Consider the following 11,814-nt stretch of genomic DNA (forward strand, 5'->3'; position numbering starts at 1 on the left):
ATTTCGTAAACAAAGCATTTCTTGGCAGAATCTGCGTCATGGCATTCTGCCCCCAAAAAATAACACCACCCAAAACGCCAGACCATCCCAAGTCTAAATCAACTCAACCACGTTGGAGCGTTTGGACTAAAGGCCTAAGATCCACCGGAATTTGGTCCGCGATACCAATTTGTCATGGCTCACCACCACCATGCAAAAGGGGCGGAATTCGGTCCCTTCACGTTCCTGAATCCGACGTCGAGACGATATCCGCTGAGTTGGAAGCCCCCCGGGGAGGATTCAAGTTCAGAGGGGACACCAGGCAAGTCGAATGATCTGCCAAAACCAGGAGAGCCATTGGCGAAGAAGAATGATGAGCTGGGAGCGGAGGAAGTCCAGAGACTGTACCGGACCCGAGATAACCGCAAAGGCAAGTCTCCTTTTCTAGAAGCACAATTCTTAATTAACATCTTCGTGTTTGCAGGTCGCCACGCCATTGTCGTAACTCCCACAGCGGAAAAAGGCAAATATCTAACCCCTCCATCCACGAGTACGGCCAAGGAAACGCTGAAGGGAATATGGCGGATGTTCAGCACATACCCTTATTGGGATGTCTCGTACCTGGTCGCTATAATCTTCACATTCGGATCGGTTATATGGTGCATCAATGCATTTTTTGTCTGGCTACCATTGCAAGATCCTTCGACTGAGTTCCCAGGGGAAATTGCAAATGCTGGGGGGATCACGGCGTTTATCGGTGCGACGATTTTTGAGTTCGGGAGCATATTGTTGATGATTGAGGCGGTCAATGAGAATAGAGCGGATTGCTTTGGATGGGCCTTGGAGGAAGTGCTGGAGGAGAATGGACTTATACGGTTAGTCGAGTTTTCCTTCCCAGATTTAAATGGCCCGCGAGTTCGTGAGCATCAGGTCTCGCACCTTCCAAATGTCCCACTGGTTCTGGAACATTTACGGAAAACAAACTCTCTGTGTCCCATATTCAAAATTCTTAGTCAAAGTAATTCTAACTCGCCTTCATCCAGATTGACACCGGACGGGTGCACACATCATCATAAGAACAACAAAAATCTTGTGGGCAAGGGAAAGGCTGTTGAAGGTTTGAGATATTGAATCAGGTACCGGTTATATGCTAAATCTATGCAGGTAAACCTCCTCTGGATGTTAACATGGTACATGATCGACCAGCTTCAAAGTCTGCGAGCACTTGGACCTGGTTTCCTAGTTGGGATGAGCTTAGGACGCACTACTTCAAGGAGGTTGGATTTCTGGCTTGCCTCGCTCAGATGATTGGAGCTACCATTTTCGTGAGTAGCATCCTGTTCTTTCTTTGGTCTCATTGCAGCCTACACAGCCTTATACAATGTGGGAAGTCTCATTCAGTCAACTACCGGTGCAATAAAGTAGAATGTTGCCTTTTCCCCAGCAACTTTCTTCAATTTCTCTCCCGGTATCCGCGGGCTTTCCATTCTATTACCATTAGCGATATCAGCTATGTTTGCATGCTATTTATCGGAGTGTTTCTTGACCGAGCGTCGTTTAGGATGCTAAGCCCTTATTAGTGGATCTCAGGCTTCACAGCTCTGCCTCCGATTTATGATCGACTTACTACAGTGGCTGCTCAGAACGGCGCTTATTGGGCACCACAAGTCGTTGGAGGTACTGGCTTCATCATTTCAGGCACACTATTCATGTTAGAAACACAACAGAAATGGTACTTACCCGCCCCCAAGGTTTTGGGCTGGCACATTGGAGTGTGGAATTTGATAGGAGTAAGAAGTTTCACCCTCGCCCCCTTTTCACATGCTGACCGAAGAAAGGGGGTCGGCTTCACGCTCTGCGGAGCCCTTGGATTTGGAGCTGCGAATAGTGGCTGCGTTTACCAAGGTTCACTTGCCACGTTCTGGGGGTCATGGTGTTTCCTAATCGGAAGTACCATCCAGTGGTTTGAAGCCCTTGATAAACACCCTGTTGATATCGAAGAAGGTGGGGGACGAATCTCAGACACTCAGCCAGTTGCTTGAGCATTTTCGCGATTTTCATGTGCATTTCCACGGTTTCTAGCATGTGGTCAGGTTATCACGTTGCATATCAAAGGGGCATGGAAAGGTTCCCCGGTGGGAAGAAAAATTAATTTTGGCATATCGGTAGTCGTACCTGCAGGTTTCCAGGACTGCAAAATGTAATACTTGTGTTTGGGTACAGCATCACCGGTGCGCAAAACACGCTTTCGCGGTGGACAGAAAATACGGCACTCATTTTATGTCCTAACTCCAAGTTGGATGTTTAGCTGGACTTTGCAATAGGAGCTTAAGGAACTAAGGAACTCAGGATTCCCAAGATATTCGAAAAGGTAGACTAAGAAGATACCAAATCTCAAAGGCATATTGTATGGGAGAATACCTGAATTAGTCCAATTTGACTTGGGACATCCAGTGCCACTTTTTTTGTCTACTGCGAGATAATACACGTTTTCTGAAGAGACAAGGTCGACTTCGCCCAAAGTTTCACAATATGTCTTTCCCCGCCCTCTCGTCAGCCTTGGCTTGGCCCAGCACACCGATACTTGATAATATCGAATCGCCTGTCGAGTTTCCCACCACATGGACCATCTCCGTGCCTCCATCTGCATGCAGCCTGCGTCTGAAGGACGGGACACCGCATCTAACGTCGCTCGGCTCTCCATTCCGGGCCGTCTCCAAGTCCAGCCTCCTCGGCCCAACCTACCGAGCCCACGAATGAAGTCCCTTCAAGCTTAAAAGTTGTGTCGAGGAAGAGGCAGTCCTGTCCTACTCCGCGAGCAAAGATACCTCCAACATCTACACAGCAAGTATCAGAACAGGAGAATACCTCGGTCGTTCCTCGGTCCTCAACTGAGCGTCCACACGTGCATGCCCGTTTTATTCCTTCTGAAACGACCACCAACTGTATGTACGAATCCCGAATGCTGTCTGTTGTGTGGTGGCACAGCCTCTCCTAGCTCGCCCCCTTTCCCCCTGCGGGACGCGGGAGAGCCAAGCGACGAAAAGATGCCGGCCCAGTGCCACTTCTGCCACTGCCTCTGCCTCTGCCACTACCAGACCCTGAATGCAGTTGCAGTGCAGAAATGGGTGCCTACGCGGGGATCACGTGGCAGACTAGCTCCGCAGAAGGAATGCAATCCTCTACATGCGGCCAGAATTTGGACCTTGGGCTGGCAGGACCGCCGCTTTTTGCACGCAAGCAGGAAGGCCGATACTGCTGCAAGGTCGCAATGCATCATGGGTGTATTCGGGTCGACACTTCAAGAAGCGCGCTCTCGCCCTGCTCCCAAGCTTGCGGCGTTGCTTTTCCCGTCTGGAGTGGTGGGGTTCCTGGGCCTCTGGAGTGATCCTGCTGTGGTTTCTAAGATATTATATGGCCTAGATCATATGGCCTGATTCAAAAGTTGCCCCAATCTCGTCATATTACGATGGCATCGACTGAGATCTGATCGGTCATCTGGATCTGCTGTCTTATGCCTTTTCATCGGAGATCCAACACACACCTCGGCGCTACTTATGGACCCCTCCGATTGCTCAGAAACAGAAGCCTTTGACGAAAATGCCTCTCAAACATGGGCCATAGGCCACCCTCCAAGTTGACAACCATTTTTGCAAAAATGAAAACTCAACTCCAGAATAAACCTTGTAATACAATACATGCTATTACACTCCGAAACAGTTTGATTCCTGACAGCCTCATGGTCCACGCGTCTGACATGCTTGCCGCACCCATTTTGGCCATTTTTATCCTCCAACCACGGCGCTGCTCCTTACTAGATATGAGCGATTCCAACATCTGCACGGAGTTTGATTTACCAACAGACGGCCGATTGACAAGTACCAGCCGTTGATTTTCGAGGCCCGAGGCTTTGTCCACTTTTGACATTTCATACATTTGTCAATATATATTTCATGGACAGTACACAGAGACGCTTAAAGTACTCCGTACACCGAGGTGCCCAGAAAGCACACTTCACTTTCTGAACACCAGTTTTCTTCTCCGGGTTCTGATACAAGCCCTTATCACATAAATATGCCGATCAAACCTACTTCGGCCTCACTCCCGGGAAGATGCCAATCCAGAGACCACAGCAGCAGCCGCGATGCCAATCGACCGTGGGACACCCGAATGCTGGCTTGCCGTCCCACCGGGACACAGCACGGGGGGAACGGGATCATCTCTCTCCCGCATTCACAGATTTCACAGCTTCCCTCAAAGACGCCCATTCCGTCACCACCGCGCCAACCCTCCCCTCCCATTGACGCAAACCACCCTCTTCCTGCAAGCCCTGAACCCCCCCACAGATGTCAAAAAAGGAGATGCCGGCGGGCCCTCCGGATTCGTACCGTTCCGCGTTTGGGGGCCCATTACGTCGGCACCTACGACATAGCGCCGCCCCTCCTTCCTTCCCGTCTCACCCTCTCGGCGTGGGATACCGACCTCAGTCGATCGCGGAAGCGTGCCGGGCCTGTGCCGTAGTCAGACACGCTTCAACCCCGAAATCCCTCATCTCTAGATCTACATCACAGTCTTACGAACCCTCCAATTGGCACACCTTTCAATCCCTTTCCCAGAGATTGAATTGGATCGTTACAGTAGTCATCACGTCGAAGCAGCAACGAGGCACGTGTGGTCCCTGCCTCCACTCCCCACAACCTGACAATCCAGAGCCAGAGCCAGAAAGGCAGGTGTCTCACGTCCCCAGATGCAAAAACCCCAGTCCCCATTGGCCTCTCTCACACCGTTGTAAAGCCGGTCCTTTCACCGCGAATCCTCTGTTTCGTTTTTGGGAAAACATAACCAGTGCAATTGGGATCTTGAGGCACGGTGTTTGCCTGACCCTGCTTGAGGGATTCCAAGAAAACGTGAGATGTGGAGAGAGCGATGCCCCCCCTTTCCCAATGATCCAGAGCACGTGTTTTCCTCCATGCCCTGCCCTCCTGAGCCCAGACGTTTCGTCTCCAATCCCAGGAACGGAAACCAAAGAATCCCACGATCCCAAACAAAGTGCAGATACTCCAAGGACTGATCCCCAGACCGTAGTACGATGATAGCAGAGCCTTGTCTGTTTCAACCCTTCCTTCCCTTCCATTCCCCTCACTTTCCTATCTCTCTTCCTTGTAACACTTGGGGCACGTTCTAGACACATGCTCTCACCACGAAAGGCAGGTGCGCTACCCCCCCTCCTCCCCATCCAAACCAATGCCGGTACCTAAGTCCCTATCATCGGTCTCTCCGTGAGTATCTCTTTTAGCGCCAGGACCCGTTCTCCCCCGCGCTTGCTGTGCTGTACTGTACTGTACTGTACCTTACCCTACCGCCCCTATCAGGAGAGTGAGGGACTAAGTCCGGTGTCAGCGTGGGGGCGGGGCGGGGGGTTCTCCAAAAAAAAAAGACGAGCGCACGTATCAGGAACAGCCAAAAATTTCGTTCTAGAAGAGACGTGGAAAGAAGTTTTTTTTTTGGATCTTATCTCCTGCGAGATGATGCCAGACGCGGAAATTTGCGAGGTAAAAGAGGCAAGAGACAAGGAGGCTTGGGAGAGGCGCGCGTTGTGGACTTGTTGATAGATAGAAGTACGCAGGTTTAGTACCCGTTCCTGTACCACGGAAGTGGGAGTGGGAGTGGAGTTTGCCTTTCATCGTAGATTCGTAACCGGTAAGGCGAGGCTGGAAGGAATTCAGCATTGAAGAAGATAATGTAGATAGATAGATAGATGGGTGTTTTGGCTAAAATGAATTGTATTGGGAGGTTTCTTCCCATTCCAAGATTTCTCCCCATCTTGCTCAATGCTCACAAGAAGAGACGAGACAAGACAAGCAGACAGACAGAACCTTCTTCTAAACAAGGGCTCATTCCATTCCTTTTCCTCTCCTCTCTTCCTCCCCTCCTTCCCTGGCTCCCCTTCCATCCATTCTCTGCAGATGCCGTCCATCCAACCATGCAACCCCAACCAAGCCAAGGCAATCTATCCAACCAACCACCCAATCAACCAAGCCAACCGCGCCATTCCCTTTCGATGGGGATTTACCAAATATGGACTTTCAGAATTGTAGGAGTAACTGTGTAGTAGCAGCAGAGAGAAAGCAAAGATTTGATGTTGAGTTTGTAGAAACCATGAGAAGCTCGCAACGAGATACCGATTTCCGAAAAATATATGTGATAGCGCCAGAGAACACCCCCCATTTCCCCGCTTGCTTTCGGGGCAGATTTTGCACAACGCGGCCCCCCTCTCAGATATGAAGCAGAATTTCGTCGTCCAATGAATATACGCCGTATGCCTCTCTTTTGGTACTCCGTTCGCCGAGTCGGGTTGAAATTCGAACAACGCTGTGAAGGAAGAAGGGGTATTGAGCGAGGAGGCCCGGAAGAAACCCTCTACCCCAAATAGAAAACGTCGTGCAAGCCCTGTGAGCCAGAATTCTTAATTCAGCTCTGAAATATCTCCCTCATAATATGGTGCATTTCTTCTTATCCTTGGGCCGATATTTTCGTGACTCGTCCCGCATTGGCCCTTCTCCAGTATTCATCCTGGTCCCTTTCCCCTGACCCTGCATTGACCTGACATTATTTTGCATCCGTTGGCGGCGCAACTGCCTCACTACATCGTAGAATGCCTTTTCTACATTGATGCAATTCTTTGCTGATGCTTCAACAAATTCACAGCCAAGCTCTCGTGCCAACGCATGTCCTTCCTGTGTAGAAACCTCACGCTCTGTAACTCTGTCACTTTTATTCCCGACCAGCATAATGGGAACTGGTGCCGAGGGTGACGCGGCTGATATGGGTGATCCAGGATAAGAGGGTGAAGATGCTGAGGATTCCTTTACCCGTTGAATCTGGTTGTGAAACCGTTGAATTCGTGTGAAGGACGATCTCGAGGAAATGCTGTACACTAGGACGAAGCCTTCACCGTCGCGGATCCATTGGTCTCTCAAAGCAGTATATTCTTCCTGGCCAGCAGTATCGAGAACTTCCAGCATGCAAGATTGCCCATCTATCACAACCTGTTTTCTGTACGAGTCTTCGATAGTGGGATCGTACTACGGAAAAACGTGAGCTTAATCCTTGAGCTCTGAGTAGCGTCAAGGGGCTTGACGACTTCAAGGATTGCTTACAGTCTCAACAAAATGTTGTAGAGTTAATTGTATAGTCAAGGCTGTTTTCCCAACGCCTCCGTCTCCCAGCACCACCAGCTTGTACAGCACCATCTTACCCGCCATATTGTGGGATGTTGCGAGGGTGTGTGGGTGTCGAGCAGATAGTGGCGGCCGTGGTCGAAGAAGCAGAAATCGAGAGACGAAGAATCAATCGGACGAGGCAGCAATCCGTACTATTCAGTAGAGCGGCTGGATCTGCGGTGGAGTTTTGATTCTGGACTCTGGCAGCAAAGCTCGGACTTCCGTTTTGGCGGAGAGACTTAGTAGGTCGATACGACGGCCGCGATAGCAAGTTATGGCCGCCTGGTACTTCCTGCGCAGAGAACAGCTGGCGTTGCCTTAGTGGAGGAGCTTAAGAGCTGCGTAAGAGACGGCTCGGGCTTTTCCCTCGAAGTTGGGGATGTAGATCAGAGCTCGAGGTCGCGGCAATTCGGAGTGTTGTTGAAGTTGGGGGTTGAGTGGTGAGGTCTGGCAGTGGGGAAGGTCTGGGAGCTGCCCGAAGCGCAAGTCTGTGGACAGCCGTGAGCTCTGAATGCGAGTGCTCTGGTATGGGAACAGGGGCCAGCGACAGTTGCCCAAGGAGCAGGAGGGCACAGCTAGGGCGTCTTGGGTTTATGTATGATGTTGGGTTGGTTTGCATGTCAATACTTCAATACTCTGCCTCTGTCCTTGCCCTCGCTAAAAAATTGCGCTAATGTCCTGCAAAAGCGGCGAGCTTCCCAAGGCCCAGCTCCACTCACCAAACATGAGTTCACAGATTCGCGCCAGGCAGCCAGGCCCGAAAGATTCCCGTGGGAAGTTTTCGCCTTCCGGGACGAATCGAGTATCGGTCAAACACGGCTCACCTGGCTGTGTGTCGGCGTCTGGACCACAAAGAACAGTCACGTGGTGGGGGCGGTATTGACGTGAGTCTCAGGCCAGACAAGAATAGATATAGAGAGAGGTGCGGCTTTCCAAGTCCAGCGGCCAAAGTCAGTTTATTTGATCTCATCACTATGTGGACAGAAAAGAGCACAGGGTCCTGTGCTGACATAGTGCAGCTTCCCCTCCAATGGCTCACAGTGCGGATAATCTCACAGGAACAGACCGTGCATTCAGAGGTTTTATCCTCCCTATCAGGCAGCAGGAGACTCTTCAAAACAGTGGCTGATAGGACCGCTGCCGACGTTATGTGCCATCGAATGGTGGCACTTCGGAGCAACTGGCCTTCCCCAGATCTTGGGCTCCAACAGTCTGGGTATGGCGTGGATGGAGCCTTGGAAACATGGAAAGACCAGGTTGTGGAGAGACTGGAAAATGCGAACCAATTTGGAAATAAGAAAAGTGAGGCCGCCAACTACATACGGGTCTCTAGAACAACTGGTTATGGAAACTTCACATAGGGACCTCAAATTTCTCATTGTCGTACAAAGGTCAATTCATCTATCTATTCTCAAGCATCTGAATGGCTGGGAGGAGGGGACACTGGATCGAAATCTTTCATGGAGCCTCTGATGGAGACTGTGGATCACCGATGTCACGTTGAGTAAGGAGTTTTTGCCACCATGCACTGAATCATCTCCCATTGAATTGAACGGTGATAAAGAACCTGCCTCCCTTTCATCCATCCATATAATCAGAAACCCGGAGGATATCACCAGATTTCCAGTTTGCGCCACCCTATTTGCTCGAAGAAATTTTGAATATGAACATAAGAATCTTTCAAAGTCATGTCTCGGGAAGCCAGACCGGGACCACGGCATACCGCCCTATGATAAGGGCGAGTCTAGAGCTTCATCACTCTTTAACTTCATGCTCATCCCCAAATGGGGTGCTTTCCTTTTTCGATCCCTGAATACCACCCTGTGTTTTCTTTGTCGCCTCTTCTATCACGGCACTAAGTGTGCTACTGCTTGTATGCCGTCCATCAGGATGATCGCCGAAAGGTCCTTGTTCCAGAGCAGGAGTGTCATCGATTATGGTAATTGCGTTCGAGTCGCGGGGGACAAGGCTTCGATGGGAAGCGGCCTCGTCTTCGGAAATAGTCTCTGATGTAGAACGCTTCTTACTAGGCCCGCTGATAACTCGAACGACTTGAGGTCGTACTTGTGTGGCAGTATTGGCGTTGTTCAAGAATGTGGAACCGACACTGAATGCCGGACTTGGAGGCCCGTTCACACCATACTTGCCGTAATCGACGCTTGGGACCGGAGGTGTGAGTTCACCAGAAGAACTGGCACCATTGGATTTGACGCTGACCAAGGCTGGTTTCCCTCTGATTACAGTCTGTGCAGGAACAGGGGACACTATTGCGTTCTTGCCATAGATGGTGGATGCAACGCTGGTCCTGGCGTATGAGGTTCGGTCACTGATACCAGAGTAGGTGGAATCTCGCAGATCGCCAGGCATAAAAAAGTGCTCTTGCTCGTATCTCGGCGTGCTGTTGTTGGATGATAACGCAATTGGAATCGGAGGAACAGGGGGCACAAGTAGGCCAGGTGTTGATGGCGCAGATCGATTCGTCACGCCGGGAATATAGGCAATTTGAATAATGTTTGAGGCGCGGGTCAAAACCGTAGAGGCGATTGAAGCGACTGTGTGTGTCGAAGCCCTGGCATCCCTTCTCATTGTGAAATCCTTCTCCACAGGCAGTGTCTCGTCATCTTCAACCCAATTCTCTTGCTCGTACTGTTGTCTTTTGGTCTTGATACAGAATCTCCACACCAGGTAGGTGAGAGTGGCAATCACAACGACTCCCCCAATCACGCCTCCAGCAATCGCTCCCACATTGGGTCCTGGATTCGCTTTTGCTGTTGGGGTTAATGTCGCGGTCGCCGCAGCTGACTCTACGCATTCTACTTTTTGGCATGAGGTGCATGTCGGCGGAACGAATGCACATTGCTTGCCCTGCTCGTCACAACTTGGATTTTGAGGGCAAGATGGTGTCGTTGTGTAGTCACATCCAACACATCGTCTGAAAAGATGGTCGAAAGACACTAGATACCGCAGTCAGCAGGATTAGACAAACGTTGAGGGCAGCTGTTTCACGAACTCGATCCATAGTTGTAAGCCATTTTGACGGATTGGTCGTCAATCAAAGTAGCTGGCAATCAAGGCTCTGATGTACTCGGTTCTTTGTGGGAATTGATGCTCGCCAAAGGCTGGAATATAATGGCGATTATTGGGGCTCGTGTTATCTACTGCTGACCTCGGGGTATCGTAAAGGAGATTGAAAGCGAAGAACGACGTGGCCGGTGACTGGTCTATATCGCTGATACAGTGACCGCAGGATCTCCAATGCAACAGTCGATGGCAAAAGAAAAGAATTGTTCGAATGCTGTGTGTGGCCGGTAGTCAAAGGAGTCGTAGGCTACGGTCGCATGAACGGTTCGATAACGAGCGTGGTAGAGAGCGAGCTCCGGCGTTGGGGTTGTGTCTGCAACCGTCAGGACAACATCGACATCGACTATGAGGCTGTGAGACCGGCGGCGAGGGTAAACGTCGAGAAGTCGTTGGGCTGGATCGTGGAGGGATGTTGGAATGGAGAAGATCGTCTCAGCTGAGCATTCGAGATCTCTTCGGAAGGTGGTGCACACTGCACTGGTGTTTCTCAGGGCTAGGATCTTCCGGGCCTAGACCAGCGCCCTTTTGATTAGGGGGCGGGCGCTGCGGCCAATCAGGCCAATCAGCGGGTACGAGATATATTGATTCCTGCGCTCCTCGATCAATTGAGCGGTGCAGAGAAGATACCTGTTAAATTCCCTAAGCTTAACGTAAATCCAGTGTTGAGCGAGCATTCCTGGGCATTTGGGGCTGCTCGATATCATATCTTTGGTTTTTGTAACTTTAGTGATTGCTGAAATGAAGTGAGGGGCTACGCCACGCCCAAAACACAAAGTCTCACTCTCAGGAACACAGCCGCGCAGAGTTTTGGAGATCGAACCATCAAACGAAACCATCTTGACTGGCCGACTGGAATACGACCCAGCGACAGGCTAGATCTGCCTCCGGGGCTGTCTTCGTGATGGATTGGGATTGAAAGGCCAATCGTATCCAGGCGAAAGACTGGCTGCCTCCAAATACCCTCCAGGATCGGGAACAGTGGAGTAACACTGCTGGTGAGATTCCAATACTTCTCCCGGAATTGGGAGGGGGAGAGGCTCGGGGGTTCAATATCGAATGCCGTCATCACGAAGGATACTGTATAGGTATTGCTTCATCTGAGATACTTGACTTTTGGAAGCATTCTTGGACATCTTACGTACAGAGTTGTGAGTGGGCACAAATCTTTGGCCTTTCTGCAGTGTTGCCGGCGTCCCCAAGTCACCTTCTGCTGTTCATAGCAGGGAATTCTTGCAGGTTGGCAACTTGGCATCAACCACGGGGCAAACCCTACTGGAGATGTTATATTGCCAGCAAATTGTAGACAGTGGACGGTGATGGCCGAACAGGACACCACACACACCAGAGACAGGAAAGAGACTCAGTTCCACGGCCCTCAACGACGAACTCAACCCTTCTTTGTGATCACGTGATACCCCTGAAAGATTGAAGGATGTTGGGCCGTTACAACATCCTGCCAACACCCCCCCTACGACGGTTGCACCGAACATTTCCCCGCTGAAGTAATCCACGCTTCCTAGCTCCAACTCTC

The 11,814-nt window shown here is 50.7% G+C and overlaps 5 protein-coding genes across 5 annotated transcripts; 3 read left to right on the forward strand and 2 right to left on the reverse strand.

The window, feature by feature from the left end:
- The first annotated feature begins 39 nt into the window (after positions 1–39).
- Positions 40–2,433, forward strand: K444DRAFT_565569 (uncharacterized protein). Its single transcript, XM_024877106.1, has 6 exons — positions 40–409; positions 464–854; positions 1,023–1,096; positions 1,144–1,304; positions 1,560–1,769; positions 1,818–2,433. Exons 1-6 carry the CDS (start codon positions 175–177, stop codon positions 2,019–2,021), a joined length of 1,275 nt encoding a protein of 424 aa, XP_024733779.1. The 5' UTR covers positions 40–174; the 3' UTR covers positions 2,022–2,433.
- Positions 2,434–2,785: 352 nt separating this feature from the next.
- On the forward strand, positions 2,786–3,504 carry K444DRAFT_37810 (uncharacterized protein). The gene has a single exon (XM_024872322.1). It carries the CDS (start codon positions 2,889–2,891, stop codon positions 3,414–3,416), a length of 528 nt encoding a protein of 175 aa, XP_024733780.1. The 5' UTR covers positions 2,786–2,888; the 3' UTR covers positions 3,417–3,504.
- Positions 3,505–4,098: 594 nt separating this feature from the next.
- Positions 4,099–5,405, forward strand: K444DRAFT_37743 (uncharacterized protein). Its single transcript, XM_024872318.1, has one exon. It carries the CDS (start codon positions 4,326–4,328, stop codon positions 5,070–5,072), a length of 747 nt encoding a protein of 248 aa, XP_024733781.1. The 5' UTR covers positions 4,099–4,325; the 3' UTR covers positions 5,073–5,405.
- A 1,065-nt stretch (positions 5,406–6,470) lies between these two features.
- Positions 6,471–7,244, reverse strand: K444DRAFT_534990 (ras-2 protein; the record flags this gene model as incomplete). Its single annotated transcript, XM_024875251.1, has 2 exons — positions 6,471–7,064; positions 7,140–7,244. 2 exons carry the CDS (start codon positions 7,242–7,244, stop codon positions 6,471–6,473), a joined length of 699 nt encoding a protein of 232 aa, XP_024733782.1.
- Positions 7,245–8,957: 1,713 nt separating this feature from the next.
- K444DRAFT_644618 (uncharacterized protein) lies at positions 8,958–10,234 on the reverse strand (the record flags this gene model as incomplete). Its single annotated transcript, XM_024884987.1, has 2 exons — positions 8,958–10,156; positions 10,213–10,234. The coding sequence occupies 2 exons, from the start codon at positions 10,232–10,234 to the stop codon at positions 8,958–8,960; spliced, it is 1,221 nt and encodes a 406-aa protein (XP_024733783.1).
- Between the last annotated feature and the right edge of the window lie 1,580 nt (positions 10,235–11,814).

Source organism: Hyaloscypha bicolor, assembly GCF_002865645.1.
Source record: "Hyaloscypha bicolor E unplaced genomic scaffold K444scaffold_117, whole genome shotgun sequence".
NCBI classification, from domain to species: Eukaryota; Fungi; Ascomycota; class Leotiomycetes; order Helotiales; family Hyaloscyphaceae; genus Hyaloscypha; species Hyaloscypha bicolor.